Source organism: Gloeophyllum trabeum (genome assembly GCF_000344685.1).
Source record: "Gloeophyllum trabeum ATCC 11539 unplaced genomic scaffold GLOTRscaffold_00012, whole genome shotgun sequence".
Classification (NCBI taxonomy): Eukaryota; Fungi; Basidiomycota; class Agaricomycetes; order Gloeophyllales; family Gloeophyllaceae; genus Gloeophyllum; species Gloeophyllum trabeum.
The window spans coordinates 1,362,245-1,385,470 of NW_006920421.1; the positions used below are offsets into that span (position 1 = coordinate 1,362,245).

The 23,226-nt window shown below is 51.8% G+C and overlaps 8 protein-coding genes across 8 annotated transcripts in view; 4 read left to right on the plus strand and 4 right to left on the minus strand.

The window, feature by feature from the left end:
• The first annotated feature begins 585 nt into the window (after positions 1–585).
• GLOTRDRAFT_112096 (amidohydrolase) lies at positions 586–3,053 on the plus strand. Its single transcript, XM_007870875.1, has 14 exons — positions 586–776; positions 835–1,045; positions 1,102–1,129; positions 1,180–1,457; positions 1,516–1,588; positions 1,644–1,733; positions 1,796–1,950; positions 2,006–2,099; positions 2,151–2,233; positions 2,293–2,378; positions 2,434–2,449; positions 2,503–2,529; positions 2,586–2,737; positions 2,799–3,053. Exons 1-14 carry the CDS (start codon positions 624–626, stop codon positions 2,841–2,843), a joined length of 1,491 nt encoding a protein of 496 aa, XP_007869066.1. The 5' UTR covers positions 586–623; the 3' UTR covers positions 2,844–3,053.
• A 113-nt stretch (positions 3,054–3,166) lies between these two features.
• On the minus strand, positions 3,167–3,699 carry GLOTRDRAFT_95643 (uncharacterized protein; the record flags this gene model as incomplete). Its single annotated transcript, XM_007870876.1, has 4 exons — positions 3,167–3,213; positions 3,252–3,387; positions 3,436–3,498; positions 3,547–3,699. The coding sequence occupies 4 exons, from the start codon at positions 3,697–3,699 to the stop codon at positions 3,167–3,169; spliced, it is 399 nt and encodes a 132-aa protein (XP_007869067.1).
• Positions 3,700–7,430: 3,731 nt separating this feature from the next.
• On the plus strand, positions 7,431–8,139 carry GLOTRDRAFT_46992 (glutathione peroxidase; the record flags this gene model as incomplete). Its single annotated transcript, XM_007870527.1, has 5 exons — positions 7,431–7,540; positions 7,598–7,620; positions 7,673–7,740; positions 7,800–7,973; positions 8,032–8,139. 5 exons carry the CDS (start codon positions 7,431–7,433, stop codon positions 8,137–8,139), a joined length of 483 nt encoding a protein of 160 aa, XP_007868718.1.
• Positions 8,140–8,551: 412 nt separating this feature from the next.
• Positions 8,552–9,332, minus strand: GLOTRDRAFT_8058 (DUF1264-domain-containing protein; the record flags this gene model as incomplete). The annotated part of the gene is made up of 4 exons (XM_007870455.1): positions 8,552–8,830; positions 8,982–9,038; positions 9,098–9,233; positions 9,292–9,332. Coding segments are annotated over 4 exons (513 nt in total), but the record flags the coding sequence as incomplete, so codon positions are not given.
• A 2,995-nt stretch (positions 9,333–12,327) lies between these two features.
• GLOTRDRAFT_46656 (uncharacterized protein) lies at positions 12,328–12,558 on the plus strand (the record flags this gene model as incomplete). The annotated part of the gene is made up of 1 exon (XM_007870502.1): positions 12,328–12,558. A coding segment is annotated over one exon (231 nt), but the record flags the coding sequence as incomplete, so codon positions are not given.
• A 255-nt stretch (positions 12,559–12,813) lies between these two features.
• Positions 12,814–13,230, plus strand: GLOTRDRAFT_23081 (P-loop containing nucleoside triphosphate hydrolase protein; the record flags this gene model as incomplete). Its single annotated transcript, XM_007870468.1, has 2 exons — positions 12,814–13,020; positions 13,075–13,230. Coding segments are annotated over 2 exons (363 nt in total), but the record flags the coding sequence as incomplete, so codon positions are not given.
• A 1,013-nt stretch (positions 13,231–14,243) lies between these two features.
• GLOTRDRAFT_46819 (uncharacterized protein) lies at positions 14,244–15,436 on the minus strand (the record flags this gene model as incomplete). The annotated part of the gene is made up of 2 exons (XM_007870513.1): positions 14,244–14,577; positions 14,640–15,436. Coding segments are annotated over 2 exons (1,131 nt in total), but the record flags the coding sequence as incomplete, so codon positions are not given.
• A 6,665-nt stretch (positions 15,437–22,101) lies between these two features.
• GLOTRDRAFT_140432 (uncharacterized protein) overlaps positions 22,102–23,226 on the minus strand; it is a 2,581-nt gene continuing 1,456 nt past the window's right edge. Inside the window, exon 2 of the mRNA XM_007870877.1 lies at positions 22,102–23,095. Coding sequence (XP_007869068.1) covers positions 22,265–23,095 — 831 coding nt within the window. The 3' untranslated portion in view covers positions 22,102–22,264. The remainder of the gene's footprint in view (positions 23,096–23,226) is intronic.

Consider the following 23,226-nt stretch of genomic DNA (forward strand, 5'->3'; position numbering starts at 1 on the left):
CCGGATATGTCCGCCTCTAGGATCCGGTCAGCCCAAATTGGGCTGCTTATGTCCGCATAAGTGACCTATGCTCGGGCGTCCCCCGGTGTGTCCGCCAAACGGATCCAACCTCGAAACCGGCACACGCCCAACGCTGCAACGAGTAGATCGTGACATGATTACTCCGGGATATTGTATTTCAGTCTTCCTAGGATCCACCACTGTTTCCAAAGCTTGCATTTCATTCACCGTTGCTGAGGATATACCTGGATATACACGAGACGAGCTGACAGTTGACTGAGAAGCATAAGAGACACCACTCAACCTAGTACAAGGACTACTGGGTGTGACACTTCGACGACTCCGTATGTCCGCCAGGTGATCGGACACCAAGACCGGCAAGGCCCTTGTGTCCGCCGTGATATACCGGACATGGACCGAAATTTTGGGCTTTATGTCCGCCTAAATATCCGACATAGGGCCTCAAAATTGGCCGTTTATGTCCGCACTAGGATCAAACATATATACCAGTATGCCGGGGTCCTAAGCAATGATGACGTCTCGATTGTGGTATTTCATTTAGGCCTCATTTCCCTCGATACTTCAGCCACCTCGCGCGAGTACCCCCCAGGTCAAGACTGAAGATGTCCGACTCAAAGAGCGGTTGCTTCGGCGGGCTGTTGGCTAACCTGGGCAGGCGGCGCAGCAATGCGCCGGTGGTAGAGCCCTATCCGTATATCACCAACCCGAGCTACTCAGGTTCGAGCCGGACATTGAGAGAAGGAGAGGGAGACTTTGTGAGTACTTGCCGAACCGCCGATCTGACTCGGCTATGTTGGCTAAGTCATCTCGCAGGGAGGGTATCTGCACAAGTCTTGCTGCGACTTTGGAATTCCGACTGGGAAGGATGTCTACTGTGTAGGAGGAAGTGAGAAGAGCAAGACTCTTCCCGATTGCATCGAGTCGGAGGAGACGGAGATCTACAGGCCTGAGGTCATGGCTACTATCGAGTCTTCTCTGGACAGGTTCAGTCCTGAGTTGAGGAAACTGAGCTTGGATATACATGGTGCGTTCGCCTCCAGCTCCGGATCGGGTCAATTCTCACCATTCATCATATTAAAGACCACCCCGAACTCGGCTTCCAAGAAAAGTGAGTACACTGATCCTACCCTGTCAGCCAAGCTAATGCCCCCATTTCAGGCGCACCCACGACACCCTCACCGCTTTCATGTACTCTCACGGCTTCAAAGTAACCAAGCACTATCTCGGCCTCGACACCGCCTGGAGAGCAGAGTGGAGTCATGGCAAGGGAGGTAGGGTTCTCGGCGTGAACTCTGAGATGGATGCGCTCCCAGGCATCGGGCACGCATGCGGGCATAATTTGATCGCCATCTGTGGGGTGGGCGTGGCGCTGGCTCTGAAAGACGCATTGCAGAAACATGACATTGCTGGGAAGATTGTCTTGCTCGGCACTCCTGGTAAGTATGTCGAAGTACAGTGCAAGCGTGCTCGCCTGACACGCGTTGTCTTGGACAGCCGAGGAGGGAGGAGGAGGGAAAATTATCCTCATCGAGCGTGGAGGATATAAGAATATGGATGTATGTCTAATGTACGTCCTGACTGCGCCAGCGATGTTGCGGCTTGGATTTACTCATCTATCTCAGGTCTCATCCTGGCCCCGGACCCAACCACTCAATCGGCATCGGCCCCTCCCTGGCCGTCCAGTCAATTGAGATAGAGTACCACGGTCACACGTCAGTCAGCCTTCCTCCCATTCTCCGGAAGCATGCATCTAACAATACGTTCTTGACACTAGAGCACACGCATCTGCCTCCCCATGGGAGGGCATAAACGCGCTCGACGCAGCGTTCTTAGCGTACTCCAATGTCGCTGTGCTCCGTCAGCAGATCAAGCCTACGCATCGCGTGCATGGTGTCATTCGAGGCGGGAAGGACGAGTTAGCGGCAAATGGTGTGTCCCACTGCATGTGGCGTACATGATTCCCCGCTTACACTCCCCAACCTAGTGATCCCTGACTATACTAAGATGCTCTGGCTCGTACGGGCGCCCAGCTATGCTGAGCTCGAGATACTACGGGAACGTGTGAAAGCTTGTTTCAGGTACGACGTCAGGTTCTGCTGTGATCAGCTTGTGTTAACGATCTCTTCCAGCGCTGCAGCTCAAGCGACGGGATGCAGGATGAACATGACCGTCGGGATGGCGCAGTATGATCTCAGACAAAACAGTGTTCTTGGTATGGGTCGTGTCATTCTTGCGTCAGGAATTCAGCGCTGAGCTTCTGAGGACCTGTAGCCAAGACGTATGGACGGATCATGGGTGCGAGGTATGATTGGAGGACGACTATGGCTGAAGGCGCCATAGGTGGTTCGACGGACTTCGTGAGTTCCCGTCTGCCGTGCAAGATACCAAGACATTGCTTACCAGCCGTCGCAGGGAAATGTCACATATGGTGGGTCTTGAGCGTCCATGCTGCCCCCGACCAGGTATTAACTTTGTGAGCAGAACTTCCTGCCTTACACCCATCATACGGTAAACTTCTCCAGTGTGGGTTACGCTTCGTTCCCCTCACGTTCTATCCTTCATAGCAATACCAACCGAGGCCAACGGCGGTAATCACACTCCAGGTTTCACAGCCTCCGCGCGAACGAAGGAGGCACACGAGCTATGTCTGACGGTCACGAAAGGGCTCGCCGCCCTTGGATTCAGAGTGCTGGATGACGCGGACTTCACCAGCGCGGTGCGTTCTGAATCGAGTTCCGCCTCACCTGCGCAGACTGACACGACCGTCTGTTTATTAGGTGAAGAAGGCCTACGAGAGAGAGAAGAACCTGAGGGATCGGTAGGGTCCTTAGTTCTACAGTGAAGTATATCTGTTGTAAATCATTTATGCGGTCTTCCCCAGTCGGGGTCTCTTGATAATTGCAATCTCATGGGAACGAATGTCCCTTCCAACCCCGTTGATAGCCACATATTTTTGCTGTATCAAAGTGTAGACTGTAGGCGATAGCAACAACACGGAAGGTACTATGATACAAATTCAACAGTATCAGCGAAATGCGAGGGCGAGATGCAGCAAGAGGCAAATCTGGCGAGGACGCTGGGTCATCTGATAGTTTAAGATATTTTCACCTCCTTTGCCTTAAGCACAGGCATTTTTCGAGTGCGCTTAAAGGGGTTCCTTAGACACTTCCGTCTGATTATGTGAGCCAAATCCTTCGACAAACCGCAATGTAAGTAGGTCGACAACTGACGGACGCCCATCCTGACGCTCACAATAACCAGGTCCGAGAAGCTACGCCGCCTCGATATAGAACCCTTGGCAATACGACGATTCTCCAGCGCAGCCTGTAGATTAGCAGCTTCCTCGTCCGGCGGCCAGAAGTCGGACTAAGACGCTGATTAATTAATGTGCACGAAGGAGACGGACAAACTCACGAATGAGAGCTCAGGAACAGCCGAAAGATCGTCCGTGCTTTGTAAGCCATAGTTAACGGTTGTCTAAAAACCGTCAGAGGCATTGACGAAAAACGCCGGTGAACGGCTCACCATTAACGGGTCCTCGAACCTAGCGGGGCCATAAGCCGGATGAGAATGCGGTCGGCGGTGGAACGAGTGGTAAGGAGGGAGTCGGAGGGGGTCATCCAGCGCTTCGTTGACAACAAGATTGAAAGACGGATAGGTGGGCTCCAGTCGACGCATTATAACGGGAAACCGAGGCGGAAAAGCAAGATAGCGAAAGATCAAGCAGACCAAAAAAATGGAACAAGCGATTGCAAGAGCATAAAGGAGAAAGAGAGGGAGAGGCCGCTTGGGCGGCGTCCGACCATTATATACGACAGCAACTAAATAGCGGCCAAGTGGAAATTTGATAAGGCGCGATTATCTAGCGCATTTGCACAGAACATCGCCGCTTCCGGCGCGGGGTCATGAGAAGGGAGACACGGGCAGGGTTGATTAGATGGCATCGCTAGCTTCACTGCCACCTTCATACAGGTTGGAACCCTCCCGTTGCTGTAGTATAATAGCCCGCGCAGCTCAGTCCCATGAGCGGATGCTCAGCGCGTGGCATTCCTCGCGCAAGCTTGTTACGGCATTCAAGACGCGCCTTTTGCTACGATCCACGACTTCGCGACACGGCTCACATTCTATATCCAGAGCCTGTTGGCGGAACAACGCGCACCTGAGAAGCCCAATAGTTGCTCGCGCAGAGAAATCCCGTGTTGTGCCGAGGGCCACCCATCACTGGAAGTGCTATGGAAATGTGCCGAGCATACCAGATCGAACAGAGCAGCATCCCTGAAGGACAGTCTTGTACCGTAGAGACGCAAGAGGAGATCGAGGACCACGGGGCCGCACAGGACGAGGTTTTTCCACGAATGTACGTCCTGCCTGAGGGGCAACTTATGCACCGTCCACTGCCGTAGAATTTGCTTCCGAGCCCGACAAAGCAAACACGTTCTCGCTCATTTCACAGTCATACCGGGCATTACCGCCAAACACCGTCATCTCATGTGAGGTATGTCTGCCAGACATTCATGAGACCTATATCGTAACGTCTTATTAGCACCATGCTTTCAATGGACTCCTGCAATCGAAGCTACGGGCATTCTGTGTGTGACGTGTCACAGCGTGATGATCACATCATGATAAGAATCAAATCGCCAGGCAAGTACATTTCCTTCCCAACCTCCACCATCAGCATCGTAAAACTGAGCAATGAACACTCGGACAATTGCCTGCAGCAAGAGAATGGTGTGATTCAAGATGGAGTTCCTCGAAGAGCGCTACCGATAGCGCAGCAAGCTCCCAACCCTCGACGACCTGACTAGCCCCGCAAGACCACCGACGTGCAAAGCTCGACACATAACACGACAGACATACCTTTGTAACATGTGTAAGAGCAACTTTCCAATGTAGGAAACGGTTATCGCAGCGAATCGCACCATACGGAGCCAGACCAGCAATGTTTGAAGACACCGCCAGAATCAGCAATTCATCAAAGGAAAAGCCCCAGTATTGAGTGAGAGCTCCAGAATGCGCGGTAAACGTTCGAGGAATCCTCCGTTGACGTCAAGATGATACCAATTTTATCGCAAGTAGCCATCCCGTGAAGAATGTGCCAGCTAATTTATGTCGACAGAGAAGGCAGCAGAGAAGGTTGACGTCCCACTAGAGCAGCAAGAGCGACGTGAAAAAGCAGCGAACATCGTCCAAAAGTCCGAGAGCTCCTCGAGTTTTGGGGAGAAACCGAGGGTAAGAGCAACAGCCTCCAACAGCAAGTAGACCAAGATGATCACGAGCGGATCAATTGTCCACTCCTCAAGGAATATCGCCTTGCAACGTCGGCCTCCGATCTTCTCCAGTGCTCTGTACAGATACTTCCTCCAGACGACGGCTGATGCAGGAAATATGAAGACGAATAGTTGCCAAAGTAACGTTCAGAAACAAGAAGGACCAGGGAAGGACCTGAGGACGATGTGGCTGAAGAGATCGGATGGTGCCCGGACTTCCCGATACCGCATCGAGCCACGCGACGGCGACGGCGAGGGGGCGACTCCTCCCACCTTTGGCCTATGCATGCTGAGCTTCAATCGATCCGTCTACAGTTTCTAGATATTTACTGAACAGGTTTTCTCTTTCCTGCTACCGCCAGGACTCTCCCATCGACAGTGGACGACACGCCTATAGCAAGCTCTGTGACATGTATGGCGGGATATAACAACTAAAGAGCGTGGGCTCACGAGACAATCTCCAGAGGAATCACTACTAGCTAACTGTCGCAAACCACGGTCTCATTACCCGCTTCATATAAATTCGTGACCTGCCTGCTGGCACTCTGGATTATCCGATCTGTCCGTCCGGAGAAGGTCATATAGCAGCGTCTTGTGGGGGCTCGAGATTACCTATATTTTCCGTACGTCTTTGCCGCTCACCGATTCTCTGCCATTATGCGAGCAGAGCGAATGGACCGGGACTCTATACAATGGCGAAAATCGGTCGGTATCATCCGTCAAATCCTCTGGAGCCTTTGTGAGCCTCTGATCTCTTGACGGAGCCCTAATCATCGGCCGCCTGATGGAGTTAGTGCCTCTACTACTCAAAACAATCAGCCGCACTCCAGAGTGGTTGGTCGTATTCAATGGATTCGATAGGTTTCCTAGTCCCACTTGGAACCTTCTGTTTGCGAATTCCAACAACAACAGGGGGCTGGCGCGTCCAACGTCAACGGTAGTATTGAGCCCCGGCCGTTGACCACTGTCGCTTTCCCACTTGCTCAGTCACCTTGGCTTGCACGGAGGATAGGAACCATTGTGACGATCATTCAGGGAAGATGGTGGCCGGTGCACTTCTGGGACATGATGGCAAGATCATGCACGCCCGTCAGAGCGGCTTTTGAAGAATGCGGCTTAGGTCGATGTCTGCTTCAATACGGAATGACCTTGTTTAGCATTCCGTACTAGGAGCTGAATGGCGGAACGGTGCCTATCCGTGCGGTAATGAGCTCCTCCTTCCGCAGTATCTTGCTCAGTGCTGACTTCTATCCATTCGTTACACTTAGGATGGTATATTGATCATCGGGTGATTACACGAGCCTGGACTATCTTCAGTGAGTTTGAATATCTCGGATGTGCGACAGTCGCATCCGGATGTGTAAATTCGCCACCTAATATACTCAGACGTGGAGCGCGACAGAATGCTGTTCACTGTTTTATCTCTTTCTGTCGCTTTATCAAGGCTGAAATGCTCAGAGATGGTTTCGGATATCCAAAGTCAAGAACGTTCGTACTGGCAACTCGCAGGATAATCTCCCTTCCAGAATGCCTAACCTTCGGGATCTGGGGTCGCGCTGGCCGCTGTTTAAGATGGGAGTGTGGAATCCACAGGTTACACTGGTCCCCACGTTTCTCGCGATTGACATCGGGCTCGGAACAGAAAGCCTAAGCATCCTGGCCGACTCGTATGTTAAAAATGTAATTCGTGATATTGACTTGATGTGCAGGCAATACATGGATGGGATTCGTTGTATTTCCTCGCTCTCTGCTACCTGATTCCTCACCCATCAATTACGCATTCTCCGGGCGATACAATTAGACGAGGGTAAGGCTCTGCTACTCAGGATTGGAGAGTGATGCGCAGTGGATGCCACAGTATTATGCCACAATGCCACACGGTTTCCATGTGATATCCGCTGTCTATTCTGGGCGCCGGTATACGCCTCATAAGCTTGACATCAATTTACGAATAGAGGCATGAATCGCCGGTTACCTTGGGTATCGTCATTTATCAACAGATCGCGGTACTCTGTCGGTAATCTTGCTCTCCGCTCGTTTGCGAGACATATTGCGCCCCGTCGTCTACCGTCCATACACTTGCCTGCCAGCTTACTTTACTCAAGAACAATCGCTACCGCAAGAGATTCCGAACCGAAAATGGTTGAATCATTCTACGAACTGAAGGCGGAGATGCCCGGAGGGAAAGTGTACGATTTCGCCGATCTGAAAGGAAAGGTCGTGCTCATTGTGAATACCGCCTCCCAATGGTGCGTATTGCACCCGTAGCGCATCCTTAATTGTGTTGCATCTCATACCTTACGTAGTGGATTTACACCCCAGTACAAGGGTACGTGTGGTCGCAAGGTCATTAAAGGCTGCGATGAATCGATAGGCGCCAGGCTTGCAGAAGCTGTACGAGAAGTTCAAGGACAAGGGCTTCGTGATCCTAGGGTTCCCCTGCAATCAGGTATGCCTGCTCCGTCACACGATGCATGATTCAGCTTATATTAGTGCAACCCCGGCTAGTTTGGCGGACAAGAGCCCGGTGACGACAAGGCTATCTCAGAATTCTGCACTTTAAACCATGGCGTTACGTTCCCTTTGATGAAGAAATCAGATGTTAATGGCGACAATACCAATGAAGTCTTTAAGTGGCTCAAGTCCCAGAAGGCTGGTATCCTTGGGTTGACCAGGATCAAGGTGCGCAGCGCCCCATTGAATTCGAGAGTCCAACGGTGCTGACACATGGGACGAAAAGTGGAACTTCGAGAAGTTCTTGATTGACAAGAATGGCAACGTCGTCAGTCGCTGGGCTTCGACTACCTCCCCTGATGCCATTGACGCAGAAGTTGCTAAGCTGTTGTGACTAGATGGCCGCAGTGCTGCTAAGGCGAAGCTCTAGGTCTATACTTACTGGTGTAGGATTGAGCAGTCAATGCACACGTTGCATGAACTCAAGGGCGAGAGTGTACCAAACACGCGTGAGCTTTGATGGCAAAGGCCTGATGTGTGTCCACATCAGGCCTCTGAGAGACGTAACTTGCACTCGCTCGATATCCCTTGATCCAATGGAGTGAACTACTCAATCTGGGCATGAAGCAAGATCATCGGACCCTGCAGTGTCAACACTTTACGATAGCACAATGATTAGAACAAAACAAGGCCACACGTGAACCTCATTTCTTCAAATCTTTGAGTACGGGCTCAAACACTACACCCTTCCCTGTCAGTTCCCATTCATCCGCCCCATGCACGGTCTGATATTCCGGCAAATAGCCTGCCCTCAGCTTCCTCTTCCCCTCCGTATCCATGCCCCATTTCTCATCACGTTTCTTGAGGACCTCGAGGGGTATTTGCCCATCTGCGGTATATGACATCATGAGGTTCGGCGGACCTAGCGGGAGGTCAGGGTGCTCGTCGATAGCCCACGTGTGGATTGTTTTCCCGTATGTTTTCTGAAGTTCGAGCATGGCGGGCTGCTCTGCAGCATCTGTCACTGCGCCTGTAAATGGGACGGTCAAACAAAGTTTGGGTGCTATAGGGTATGGAGAGCTGACCTGGTACTGCACCCTTGACCTGGGGATGGTTAGAACGTGTAGTGGAGAGACGTTCCTTTGACTCACCTGTAATTGCAACATCCCACTTTCGACCTATAACGTGCGGTTTGGATTACGCGGCTTCCGGAGGGAGGAAGAACTGCCGACGAACCTCGTACTTGTGAGAGTGCCAGTACTTCCTCTCTTCCGGCGGAAGAGACGCAAAAACCTTCCGTATAACGGTACGGGTCGATCACCTGCGAAGACAAATTCAACGTCCTGACGTACCTTCTCTGAGACAAGATACTCTATGCCAATAAGCCTAGCATTAGGCTCATCCGAATCGTAGATAACGCATTGATGCAAGTCATGACTCCTGTGATAACAGTAGTGATGTGCTTCAATGTGCCGAGTGCGATCATGCCTGTCCGAGGTGACATGTTACGTTGTCTGGGGTCAGCGGAGCCATTTGGTCTGCCTACGCGTAGACGTGAAAAGCACAGAGGTGTTGATGGATCGAGTTATTGCTGTTCTGAGAAATGTTGGCCGCGCGGGAAAAACGCAACGAACTGGGCGCGTGCGAGTTCTGTTTGCGCATTCAGCGGTGTCTATCACTTTCACTTCCTATCTCGACGAATACATATGCTATTGCTACAATTCCTATACCATCGTGATCCTCTCATTGAGCTCTAGGTGCTGATATCAGAATCAACCCAGTCTGACAACTTTCCACTCTGGCCTTCCGGACGACCCCTTCTGCGCAACTTTGCGCATTTATCTCGTGAACGGCGCCTCCTCTCGACTTCGGACTTGTGTGTACGTCGAGTCTACCCACCAGCGCAGGTGCACAGATCATTTTGGATCAGGTGGAGCTTGGTCTACTGTGTTCCCAAAGGTTGTTTCCCTTGCGAGCCCCACCTGTCAGTAGGAAGAACTAATGAGTGCACCCATGGTGGATTCCTATTACAATATATCTCTACCAATTATGATACAGCTCTCCAAACATGCTATATGTTCAGTAGTGTCCTGTTGGCCAATGTAATATTACTGGATCTTATCATGAATGATAGAGGATAACTGAGACTATATATTCAAGTATTAGCCCACACCAAAACTTTGGCAAGTGACTTCTGCTATACTTACTCTCCACATATACTCCTCTAACTCAATGCTGGTGGTCAATCAATGTGGGCAGCAGCAAGTGAAGAGGGGCAAGACAGGCTCTGGCTGAGGTAGAGGCAGGGAGCGGAACAACAAGAACACCCCAGCGAGGAACCGCTCGATCCAACTCCTCCCTCACCGAAGTCTTACCCTAAACCACGCCCAAACTACACGGGTGCTCTCAGATTGTGTACACGTTCACAGAGCCAGCAGCCACCCGAACCACCGCATAGTCCACCAGAGCAGTCCGCTACTGCTGTTCTCTTGAACCTTCCTTGCAGAAACTATGATACACATATTCAGTCTTGACCTTCGCCAACATGAAGACTATCATGGTACGCACCCGTTCGTCATCGGCAGTCACTGCTCAATGCCATCCTTGCTGGTGATATCTGACCAACTATACCACTTGCCTGTCGCTTCAAACTGCTGGGCTATCCTCCTTGTTTGCCGCTCCCTAACACCCATAAACGCCTCAATGTCATCTCGGCTTAAGAGGGGTAGCATGCACATTATCACATGAAAGAGATCTTCGGAAACCTTTTGGCCGTGCATGACTGAGTATGCCTTTTGATCTTCGCAGTTACGTAGTCCCAATATAGTCTGTGCACCTGCGCTGGTGGGTAGACTCGACGTACACACAAGTCCGAAGTCGAGAGGAGGCGCCGTTCACGAGATAAATGCGCAAAGTTGCGCAGAAGGGGTCGTCCGGAAGGCCAGAGTGGAAAGTTGTCAGACTGGGTTGATTCTGATATCAGCACCTAGAGCTCAATGAGAGGATCACGATGGTATAGTAATTGTAGCAATAGCATATGTATTCGTCGAGATAGGAAGTGAAAGTGATAGACACCGCTGAACGCGCAAACAGAACTCGCACGCGCCCAGTTCGTTGCGTTTTTCCCGCGCGGCCAACATTTCTCAGAACAGCAATAATGGGCTTAAAGCTCATTATGGCTTCTCCTGCCGCATTGAAGGCAGCGGTGTGGTAGGCGGAATGTTTAGTTTCAGGATCCATAGTGAACGAAGGCTAGCGAGATCAGGTAGAAAGGGCACAAGCACAAGCTCTGTGAGTAATCGTTCTGCTCGACAAGCTTATGTCCCCTTCATTCGACGGTGGTGGCTCCCGGCGGGTCATCTGGAGGCTCCATGACGTCGTCATCCGAACCCAAATGACAAGAGGTTGCAGTCACATGGAAGACCCAGCTACCCATCTTTCAGCGTGTATTCATTGATTCGGAATGCCATTGTCCGAGGGAGCAGAGCGAGACGGATTGCAGAGGTCTCGGGTGCTCTTCTTATAATTACTTATTGCATAATAATTTACAAGATGCAAACCTGCCACGACGAAATCGATCATAACCGTTCAATTTGAAGGGAACTTCATGAAAGCCCAAGAGTCGCAGTAGGATGGATGAGATACGGCAATTCGTGATGCTAGCACTTAGTAGGCTCGTGACCACCCTCTCGTAGCCTGATTGAGGGCAGAATCAGGCTAGAGAGGCTGGTAGATTTGGCGTGGGAACTCGGTATACGCGACTTAAGTCGCATGTCGAGAGCCAGCCGTGCAAGCCGACGCAGCCGAAGACCGCCGAAGGCTGCCGATTGTAATGGTCGTCGGGTTTTGTAGTCGAGTAATAAAAATTTGTAGTTGAGTAAGAACCGTTGTAGTCGAGTAAGAAACGTTGTAATCCCACTACAACTCGCGGTAGCGTGACCTTGACGCGTCTAAGTCCCACTACGCGTAAGGATCAGCTTGCCTCCATGCTCACCTCCTCATATTCTACAAGCTTCGTATAATGAATATAGCTCGTATAGACTCTCTTCTGCGTGAAATTGGACGTTCGACTCCCGGTTATTTATTTCTTCTTGCCAGCAATGTGCTTCCAGTGAATCTGCTGCCATCCAGCTCTGGGCTCTCCTCTACTCGGCTTTCGCTACAGGAAACTCTTGATGTCTACAGGGTCTCTATACTATGCTACTTGATAACAATTAATAGCAAGAAGATTGTACCTCGGGATTTTCAGCTGGCTGGTACTCTGGTGACGATCCAGGGACAAGACTCTGTTGTATACTCTGGCTGTGGCACCGGCAAGACTCTGTTCATGATCTTGCCCCTGCTCTGGGATTTGAAGGCTGTATCTGTTATTATTTCGCCCCTGAAGAGGCTACAATCGAACCAGGTATGTAGCATTTTGACCATAATCAGATACATTGCACGTAAACTTCCTGTTAGGTCACGGAGGTAGTCCATACGTTCGGGATCCCCGCCATCTCCATCAACGAAGACACGCCCAATGATAAGTTGCTCTGGAAGGTAAGCTCATTCGTACCGTGTACCGTTACCTCTTATTCATGCCATGCCGCGTTATGTCACTGGGCAGGCTATTGAGGGAGGAAAATACCGACTTTTTATTGTGTCTCCTGAGCAACTCGGGATCTATAAGGGTCACCTGCCCCGTTTTGCACGTCTGTTACAAAGTCGAGCATTCTGCAAGATGATCAAGCATGTTCACATCGACGAGGCGCATCATATATACACGGCGGGGCTCCCCAAACACGGCGAAAAGGCTTTCCGACCTGCGTATGGACGCCTCAATAGGCTTCGTGTTCTCTTAGGCAGGGATACTACCTTCCAGATGCTCTCGGCGACTTTACCGAAACATATCTTGATGGTTTCTACTCAACTTCTCAACATGCCGGCAGATGTACCTGTCTTTCGTGGATCCCTGCTTCGCCCGAATCTGGCTTTTGCCACTATACGTCTTGTGGAGGGGACTCAAAATTTTCATAATCTTGACTTTCTGATCCCATCTAGTTACAACCCGGGTACTCCGCTGAAGAAAGTTATGATATTTGTAGATAGCCGAAGTATGGCTGACCGGATTGCAAGTTATCTGAATAATCATACCCCAGAGGCCCTACGGAACCAGAAGTATGCACGACACTACCATGGCGGCATGTCGCAACAGTACCTAGATGAAACATGTGAAGCCTTTACGAGACCTGATGGCCCATGTCGGATACTCGTAGCTACATCAGGTGCCGCAACAGTAAGTTGTCCCTCGCCGCTCGTGACTCTCAGAATACTCTGAAGGCTTATCCAGGGTGTTGACACTCGAGACGTCCACATGGTCATCCAATATGGAATATGCCCTAACTCTGCAGATGCTCTACAGAGAGGCGGTCGGGCAGGACGTGATGAGGAAATAGACGCGTTATTTCTTTCTATGATCGAGCCCTGGGTGTATGATGTTGTGCTGCCGAAACCCTCCGAAGATGGTGAAGATCCCGCTGAGGATCCCGACTACTCTATCAATGTAAAGCTCTCGGGCAAGAACGTGCGGACCGGCAGAAGCGCAATCACCTACGCACAAACCACAGAGTGCTTGCGACTCTTTTGGATGCGGTATCTGGGCGGCGATGCTTCTCAAGGTGAGTGTATTAGCGCAATGTTAAGTGTCATAGTTTCTCACACAGCTCAGTTCTTCCTTGTGCCCAAAGTTATTGCTGTGACCGGCACGGGCAGGCAGTGGATCTTACGAAGTACACCTCAGGCACTGGAAAGCCATGGACCCCTGTAGCGGCGGTCAAGCCCGTTGCTAAGAGGAAGAAGGGAGTGAAACTTAGGAAGAAGGACGAGCGTCTGCCCCTCGAAAAATGTCTTTACAGGTGGCGAGAGGATGCTTACAACAACGATACTCTAGCAATAGGTACAGTCCATGACATACTCAGTGACGGAGCCGTGAAACTCTTGAGCAAGACCCTTCCAACAACCCTCCTCTCGCCTGCAGACATTGTGCTTGCATTGGGCGAGACCGATGACTGGGCCGATTGTTGGAGTCAAGGGGTATTTGACACGATACGATCCTTCGATGGGGCTAAACGGGGGGGCTCCGATGGCAAGGAGAATACTGATGGGAGTGGTCGAGAGGCGAAGCGACAGCGACTTGGAAGCAGAGAGACTTTGGGGGGTGAACGGCTGCCTTTGCATGAGAATGATAATTGTACCTGAGTAGCTAGTCATTAATCTTGCGAATGAGATTGTATTTCGGCATCATCCATCACTAGTCCGAGTGCCGGGAGTCCCAGATCGTCATTCTCATCATCATCAAAGCGTGAGCCCGAAAGCAATTCTTTAAATTTCTTATTGAATGAGCTTATCGTCGTCACCAGTTTTGCGGTGCCAGTTCCGATAAGGTCGACTGCTTCTTTGCTAGCACTGCGGAGCCTGTTACCCTCGCTGACCGAAATCTGCAGCTTGCGCTCCAGCACCTTATCTGCGATCTTTCGCACAGCATGCGAGAGATTCGTTGACTGGTGTGTTGTCCCTTGATAGGGGATATGAAAACCTCTTGCCAGTGATTTTTTTGCTCCGCGGATGACTGTTCCACATGCTGATATGTCTGCGAGCCTCTCCCAGCTTCCATGGATGCCCCTCCGTGTCGAGAGTGCCTATAAACAATGAAACATGGTGATGATGATGATGATGAATATTGTCACCACTCACCTTTTGCTGCCCAATCTGATGTTCAATGTTCAGGTCAACGCCCATGGCATGCCCGGCCCTACCAGTGGGATTAATTATCAAGTTATCCCGCATGATATTGCTATACAAAGTCCCAGTTCAGAGTCGAGACTCCACATTCCATGGAAGCATTCGGTGACATACGCAAAATCGGGTGTCCACACAACCTGCAGGTTATGGATGAGATATAATATCTCAGTCGAGTATTTGTTTGGGCCAGCACCGCGGAACATTGCTGCTAGTGTGCCAAGCATATCTTCGATACGACCCCAGTCCCCCTCCGATATTGCGTTGTCCAACACTGCAACCAGTGATAGGTCTCGGAAGAGAAGCTGGACGTTGCATCGCTTTGTATCAGTCTCTGGGATAGTGTTGTCATCAGGCTTCGCTAGTGCAGGAACATCCCCATGCTTCTTCAGGATCCGGACAGCAATTTCACGAAGTTTCTCCTTGGATGGGGCCGAGGCTGCAAACTCGGCTAGGGAGCCGTAACCACACTCTAGCTCCCATGCACTGAGTATGAGCCCGTCAAGAATTTGCATGAGAGTCGAATGGAGCGTATAGAAGTCTGGGTGCTCTCCGTTTAATCGGGTCCTTTCGAGGAGAGTGAAGAAAAATGATAGGCTTCCCTCATCATTTAGTGACCCTCGGTGGACGTGCAGCAGAGCCCATATCAAGTTCATTTGGAGATGGAACAGGCCAGGTGCAACCTGGAATGGTTCCAGACGGGTGAAAGCATTCACATCGCCGCGGCGTAATGCCTTTGCGCTACGGATACGAGAGTTCGTCGCCTGGTCATTGATCGTAGGGATGGCGAACTCGCAAAGCTCTTCAGATGTGAACCCCAGCTGATCAAAGTAGGTCACTTCAATGAATTTGTTGTTGCCATCGATGGTGTTCTCCTCTACGGTTGTGGTGCGAAGTGGAAAATACTTTGTCTGTAGAAACTAATAACAATGAATCTCAGCCGTATGCGACACGACTGTGTATAGTGATGTATGTACCTAATAACAATGAATCTATCGTATACTTGTCAGGTACATGTGTAGCTCAGTGTGAACACGAGACTCACCTCAGCCGTATGCGACACGACTGAGGGAAAGGAAAAGGGGAAAGGGGGAGAGCATCCGTATATACCCGAACGCGCTCGTCACAGTGAAAACGGTGAAAGTGCTTCTTCACATTGTATCCTCAACACTCCTCCTCAATGTGAAGACAGCCGAACCATCCAATGTGTCTCCTCCTCGCATGGAAGAGTTGCCCGTGACTCCTCCTCATGTAGAGACGTCTTCTCCGACTTCCTCCAAGGACGGAGGGGTATTACGCAGGCCTAGGAATGAACGCAAGCGGGTGAACGGACCAGCGTCCAAGGCTTTCGTGAAGATATCGGCGACGTTGTCCTTAGTGTTGACATAGCTGACCTTTAGTGCGCCAGAGTCACTGAGTTCACGAATATAATGATGTTTGACGTCGATGTGTTTCGTGCGGCTGTGGAATGAGGGATCGCTAGAGAGGACGATGGCTCCCGTATTGTCACAGAGTAGGGGAGTCGGTGTAAGCTGTTCAAAATGGATGCCGTTGAGGAGAGTGCGTAGCCAGACGAGTTCCTTAGCCGATTCAGCAGCGGCGACATACTCAGACTCGCAAGAAGATTGAGATACAGTCTTTTGTTTGCGTGAGGACCAAGTGACGACGCCGGAGCCCAGAGTGAAGCAATAGCCGCCAACAGAACGACGAGTATCAGGACGCATAGCGTAGCCAGAGTCGGTATAGCCAACGAGTTGCGCAGCGCGAGGCCCACCGAGCACGAGCTTGAAGTCTCTGGTTCCTTTTAGATACCGTATGATGCGCTTAGCAGCCTCCCAGTGGGCGGAACCGTAGCAATCAAGGAATTGGCTGAGGTGTTGAACTGCATACGCGATATCCGGGCGAGTACCCACAGCCAGATACATCAGCGAGCCGATGAGGGAGCGGTACGGGAGAGTAGCCGCTAGAAGTTTCTCCTCCTCGGTCTTCGGAGAGTGTTCAGTACGAGAGAGACGAAGACCGGCATCCATTGGCGTCGCGATAGGATAGGCGTCTTTCATATGGAATTGGGTGATAACGCGGTCGATGAGTGCGGTTTGGGAGAGGGATACGGTGCGCGTAGAACGGTCGCGTTCAATGGCAATGCCGATACAGAATTTGGCTTCGCCTTGGTCGCTGATTTGCCACTTTTCGCGTAATTGGGACTTGAAGCGGGTGTTTGCGTCCGGAGGGTTTGCAATGGAGAGGAAGTCATCGACGTGAACGCCGGCGATTACGACACCCGATTCGTCCTGGCGATAATAGAGGCAGTACTCACAAGGAAGGCGAGTAAATTTCAGCTCGACCATCCGATCGTGCATGGTGCGGTTCCAGATGCGTCCGGCCTGCTTCATTCCGTAGAGTCCTTTCTGAAGTTCCCAGACCCAGTTTTCCTTGCCAGGTTCTTCGAAGCCGACGGGTTGTTGCATATAGCAGGTTTCGCCAGCAGGAAGGAGGCCGTAAAGGAAGGCGGTCTTGATATCGATCTGTTGGGCGTCCCAGTCAAGGGCAGCGGCAAGATGGAGGAGAACACGGAAGGATTCCATGCGCATGGTGGGGGAGGTGGTCTTGTCATAGTCCAAGCCAAATACGGCCTCGTAGCCTTTGCAGACATATCGAGCCTTGTAGCGAGCAGGCGCACCAGTGGCATCGCGTTTTAGACGAAAAACAGGGCGGCCGTGCATGAGCTTGCGACTGGGAGGGACAGCAGAGGGTGGGACGAGTTTGTACACACCGAGCTCCTTGATTGAAGCAAACTCTTCGAGTAAGGCGTTGTGCCATTGGGCGGCATCTGTGGAAGACATAGCTTCCTTCAGGTTCTTGGGATCGTCCGGGAACTCGACATCGATGGGACCATCCTGAAGAGCGGCGAAGGATTTGTGGAGCATGGAGAGGACTTCGTCAATGGTGGGGGGAGAATGGGCAGCACGACGGTCGAGGCGCTCCTGGTGGATGCGTTCGCCAATGGCCCGAGATTCGGCAACAGCCTGTTGGACGGGAGTGACCTTGGGAATATCGTGGGCAAGGGCAAATTTGTCGCTGGGAATGGGGATGCGAGAGGAACGTCGAGGCTCAGGAGCGGGAGTAGGAGCGACGACAGGAGTGGAGGTGGGAGGGGCGGGGTCAAGTGTGGTAAGAATGGGACTGGAAGGTGGAGGCGCGCAAGTAGGAGAGTCGTCGCCATCCGGAGGTAGAATGCCGAGGGGCTGGAAGGTATCTGGAAGGATTGAGGGATCTTGAACGCTTGGATCTTGAAGACTTGGGGAATCGGGAGCGCTTGAAGTATCCGGGGGGTTTGAGAGATCAAGGATACGCCCAGGGTGAACGACGCGAGGAATCGCTTCATGAGACTCGATAAATTGGACATTGAAGGAGGTAATAATGCGATGAGTGGGGCGGTGGTAACAGCGGTACGCTTTGGAGTTGGGACTGTAACCGATAAGGACGCATTCGATAGATCGCGGTTTGATTTTGGGGTTGTATTTGTTCTCGACAAGGACGAAGGCCCGGCAACCGATCTCGCGCAAGTGGGAGAGGTTCGGTTTCCGGCCGTAATAAGCCTCGAAGGGGGTTTGCCCGACAAGAGAGCGAGAGGGCGTGCGGGAAGTGAGGTAGCACGCGGTGAGGATGAGTTCATCCCAGCGATTTTCTGGTAGGTTAGCTTGGATACGCATAGTGCGCGCCTTATTTCGAAGGGTACGGTGGATACGTTCACCGCGTCCGTTATGCGCAGAGGTGTGTGGAGCAGTGAACTGTTGTTGGGTGCCGCGAGATGCGAGCCAGGCAGACATCTTGTCACTCCTCAATTCGCCATTGTCGGTACGATAGATGCCGACTCGGGACCCAGTCTCAAGTTCGCGAGCGCGCTCCCAGTCCTGAAGGTGTTGGAAGGCAGCATCTTTCGAACGTAGGGGCAAAGACCAAGGAAAAGATGTATAATCGTCTATGAGGTTCAATACATATTTGTTGCCCGAAGCTGAAACAACCGACTCCTCCATGAGGTCGGCATACACGATCTCCAGCGCCCTAGTTGCCTTCGTCCCCTCCCGAGCCTTGGGTACCGAATTTTTGACCTGTTTCCCGAGGATACAGTGGTCACATTTCGGGGGCTCGGAAGAAATGTCGATGCGCATACCTTCGACAAGACGTTTGGTAGCCATCTCGACTATGGAGCGAGGGTTGGTATGACCGAGACGTCGGTGCCAGGTGGCGACATCCGGGACGCGGGTGGCGAAGTTAGCGTACTCAATGGAGGGAGGAGGACCGTCGAGGCGGTAGAGTCGCCGAGACATCTTGGGACCACGGGCGACGATAGTGCCATTGGGTTTGGTAAGCCAGCAGGACGTACCGCTGAAGTGCGCGACAAGATTGGCACTAGAGGTGAGTTCGCCAATAGAAATGAGACGAACAGTCGCCTGAGGGACGTAGAGGACTTTGTCGAGGACCAGAGTGATACCCCGTGCGACGTGGATCTTGACTTTGCCAATACCGACAGCGTGGATGGAGGATCCGCCGATGCCCTTGATGAGGCTGGCCGGTAGGGGGTGTAGCTCCATGAAGTCGCTGCGTTCGGGCGAGATGTGAGCGGTAGCACCAGTGTCCAGGATGTACGGGTGTAAGTCAGGATTCTGGAGAGGAGCACGAGAACGAGGCAACGAGGTAATGGGCTCAATCGCGACAGAAGTGAGTGCGATGTCATTTCTCCTCCTCTGGTACCAGTCGACATTGCAGTTGAAGTCCGCCATGAGAGTTAGGTAACTTTCGTACTCGAAGCGATCGCCAAGAGAGTCGTGGTAAGCCGCAAGCCAGTCAGGGGACGGCAGATAGGACTCAGTGTGGAGGATGGTCTGTTCGGCCGTCTGCGTAGCAAGGGTGGCGAGAGAGGAAATTCCGGCGTCCGCAAGGTAGAAGGCTTCACCAGTGACGCTATCCAGTAGGTATGCACGTCCGGAGTCGTCGCGACGAGGGCCCGTACCAGTGGGAGTAGGACGGGTAGTTGGGGCGACGGTGGGCTTAACATGACCGGGAGCACGAGAGCGCTTGGCCGCGAGGACTTCATCACGTCGGCCAGCCATAGCGCCTCCGGGGGCCCAGCAGGTATCAGCGAGATGGCCGTTCGCCTTGCAGTGAGAGCAGATCTTTTTGGGAGCCTTTGCACGAGCAGTAGCAGACTGAGCAGCGAGAACTTCGACGGAGCCAGAAGTAGCAGCGGCGTTGTCGACGAGTTGTTGTTCGTAGTCAAGACGAAGGCGAATATCCTCGGCGGTGACAGGGCGGTCCACAGTAGCATTGGCGAGAGCGGTAGCAACATGGTCGCGAACACCCGGAAGTTCCGCGGAGAGGGCGTTCAGCATGACGATGGAAAGGAACGCACTTTCGGTTGGGATACCAATAGCATATATCCGCTTGACGAGTTCAGTGAGCCGATCGCTAGTGGTAGCGAAACGTTCCGAGTGGGAGTAGCGAACCGCGAACGCCTCCTGGATAAGCAAAATCTGCGCCAGAGGGCCCTGCTTTTCGTGACGAACGCGGAGGGCGGCCCACGCAACAGCGGCAGTACCAGCCTTGTCGATAAAACGGCGTTCCTCCTTGACGGCGCGAAGGCTGAGGAAGCCAAGAATCGCCTCATTGTTAGACAGCCAGTTGTTGGCACCGACGGGATCAAACGCCGCCGCAGGTTGAGCGATACGTCCATCAATGTACCCAGCGAGACCTGAGAGCCGGAGGGTTTGCTCGACCTGGTGGGACCAGTCCGGCCAATTGTTCTTGGTGAGGTCAAGGATGATGGCATTGGACGCGGCTAGTAGGGTCGGGGGGATCGGAATGACGGGGATAGTAGGGGCGACGGCGCGAGGGGGGACGACGGGATGGCCAGGGGGTTCGGCAGTGCTCGGGGCAGATAGAGTACCAGACATGGCTTCGGAAAGTTCAGTGCCTATGGTCATAGCCAGCGAGAGAAGACAAAGACGAGTGATGAAGAACGAGCGAGAGGCTGCGAAGGACGCGTCGACGAGAGATAAGACGCGAAAACGAGAGTGATGCGCGCGTTGGTGGGCGCTTCGGAAGCAAATCGGATCCGGGATTCAAAGGTAAAAAGCTTCCACTACTCGGTTTGCGAGAACACGAGTCGTCAGGGGCTCATAACCTGTAGAAACTAATAACAATGAATCTCAGCCGTATGCGACACGACTGTGTATAGTGATGTATGTACCTAATAACAATGAATCTATCGTATACTTGTCAGGTACATGTGTAGCTCAGTGTGAACACGAGACTCACCTCAGCCGTATGCGACACGACTGAGGGAAAGGAAAAGGGGAAAGGGGGAGAGCATCCGTATATACCCGAACGCGCTCGTCACAGTGAAAACGGTGAAAGTGCTTCTTCACATTGTATCCTCAACATTGTCGTGTGACCTTCAGGTAACGGCCGTCGAGTAAGGTCTTCAAGAGGAAGCCTATCATCCGTGTATTCATGAAAAGCACTAGAGTAGGTCCGGAGACGAGAGACGATGTGGTTCAGAATTTGATTGTTCAGTGATTGATGCTCTCTGCGTGTCGGCCTGACGTGCTGTGTATAGACGAGTTCCCCCGCATTTCTGTATCGCTCTATCAGTGGTCCTAAATGGACAGCCTCTGCCGAGGCATTGCAGAGCTCGTAGATAATGCCAAACGTTCCACATTGGACCTTAGACGGAGCATCTTCTCGCTGTTCAACGTGGATAGATGTGCTGATCTGCACGTTGTCATAGCAGAAGCAATGTGGTCCTCTGGCCACCCGCTTCGCCCGCTCAATACAGCCGTCGGCGACATGCTCGACGATGTCAAGAATAGAGTCGAAGGAGACAGAAAGGCTCATCTTGTGAAGGATTTCTATGGTCTGTCTTGACAAGCCATTGGCCCAAGATAAGAACCCATGAATTCCTTGGAAGTAAAGGCTATTTTGAGATCTATGATGGGCAACTTGTGAGACCATCACCGAGCCAAGCTAGCGGTGATACAAATTCAGATCAAGGATAGATTCATATCTGAGAAGCACTGTACCGCTTTAGGTGACTTCTTGGTGCTTGTCGCTTTCGAAGTCATTCCTCTGAGCAATATTTGAAGGAATGTTGGGGCATATTTTTCTGCCACAGCGCCCATCGTATCTTCCATCGTCCAGTTCTCAATGAGGGTGGGTGTGATCTGCTTAATCCCGATGCGAAGGTTGCGGCAGACTTCATCCATTTCTCTATGGACCCGTTCGGATACGAGGTCAATGGCGTGAGGGAGCATCCATTGTTCCATGACTTGGCAACCTCTCTTATCAGCCATGATTAGGTCTAGGATACAATGAAGTTTCGGGGCCATATCTGTAGTGCCATACAGAGATGTATTAGATGTGGCAGGGATAGACCAGAAGGACACTAAAGATGCCCAGAGACTCAGACACAGACACAGACACAAACCGGAGGCTAGTATAGAGCAACGGACTAAGGAAAAGTACATCCAGTAGAACAATTACCAAAAATGCGAAACTGTTTGTACCTATTTGGTTATTGTGGCTGCTGAAAGCGTCTGATACAATCCAATCCTAACACTCCCACCTTGTGAGGACGCAAGAAGGATAAGACTCCCACCTAAACTGACAAACAGGCGTCCCCACAAACTCCTCCACAAATTTTGAAAGAAAAATTGATCAACTCCCACCACACCAAGCAACCATCAAGAATGAATAAAGACTTGAGAACTTTCCTCAATATAACCACCATCAGGTACAACTTCCCCTCCCTCATCTTCTTCGTCACTCCCAGCAAATCCAGCTTCGCGAGTGAAGAGTGTTTGACGGAGATGCTTGCCATAAGCAGTCGCAGCTGCAAGTCGAGCAGATTGCTCATCTTGAAGGACAGAAGCTGTCTGAGCAGAGGCGGAGCGACCAGGGGGAGACATAACCCAGTCCTTGACATGTTGGGGCATATCATGGATGCATCGAGCAGCGATATGACCAGGACGACCGCACCGGTGACAAGCGCTCTCCTGGGTCGGATCGCACCAACGGAAACCCTTCTCATCCTCTCTAGACCCATAACCAGATCCTCCAGCTCCATAACCAGATCCCCCAGTACCAAAACCCCTTCTTCCACCAGCACGAGCAGCCAAAGCAATAGGGGAAGGCTCAGACTTGATGAAGACATTGGCGGAAGCAGTAGAACCAAGAAGAGTTGATTTTATGGTGGAGAGGGAGGGTTCATCCTTGGAAGTGAGAATGGTGGTGCGGATAGTGTCGAAAGATGAATGGAGATTCATGAGGAGGACATCACCAGTCTCCACATCATCAGGCTCATGGCCCAGGCTCTTCAGGACAGCCCTGGCAGCCATAACTGATTGGACATAGTGGGAGATGGGCTTCGAGGGGTCGTGGACAACATTGTGGAATTCAGAACGTGCCTTCAGCCTGCTGCCCATAGTCGACTTCTCAAACTGCCCTTTCAATGCCTTCCAAGACTCCCAAGCATGCTCCACATCAGCAACCAAATACTGCCAATCCTCAGAGACCTTCCCATAGATCAACCAGTTAATCTCTCCATCCAAAACCTCCTTGTCCTTGGGAACAGCAGCAGTCAAAGGATCATGGACATACTGTGCTCCACAGGCGTTCAGGAATTTGATCATAGGCTTGGACCAGG

Coding starts and splice junctions, on each gene's coding strand:
- GLOTRDRAFT_112096 (XM_007870875.1), top strand. CDS start 624: ATGTCCGACTCAAAGAGCGGTTGCTTCGGCGGGCTGTTGGCTAACCTG. Junction 777..834: donor GAGAAGGAGAGGGAGACTTT/GTGAGTACTTGC, acceptor GTCATCTCGCAG/GGAGGGTATCTGCACAAGTC. Junction 2,738..2,798: donor ACGCGGACTTCACCAGCGCG/GTGCGTTCTGAA, acceptor TCTGTTTATTAG/GTGAAGAAGGCCTACGAGAG.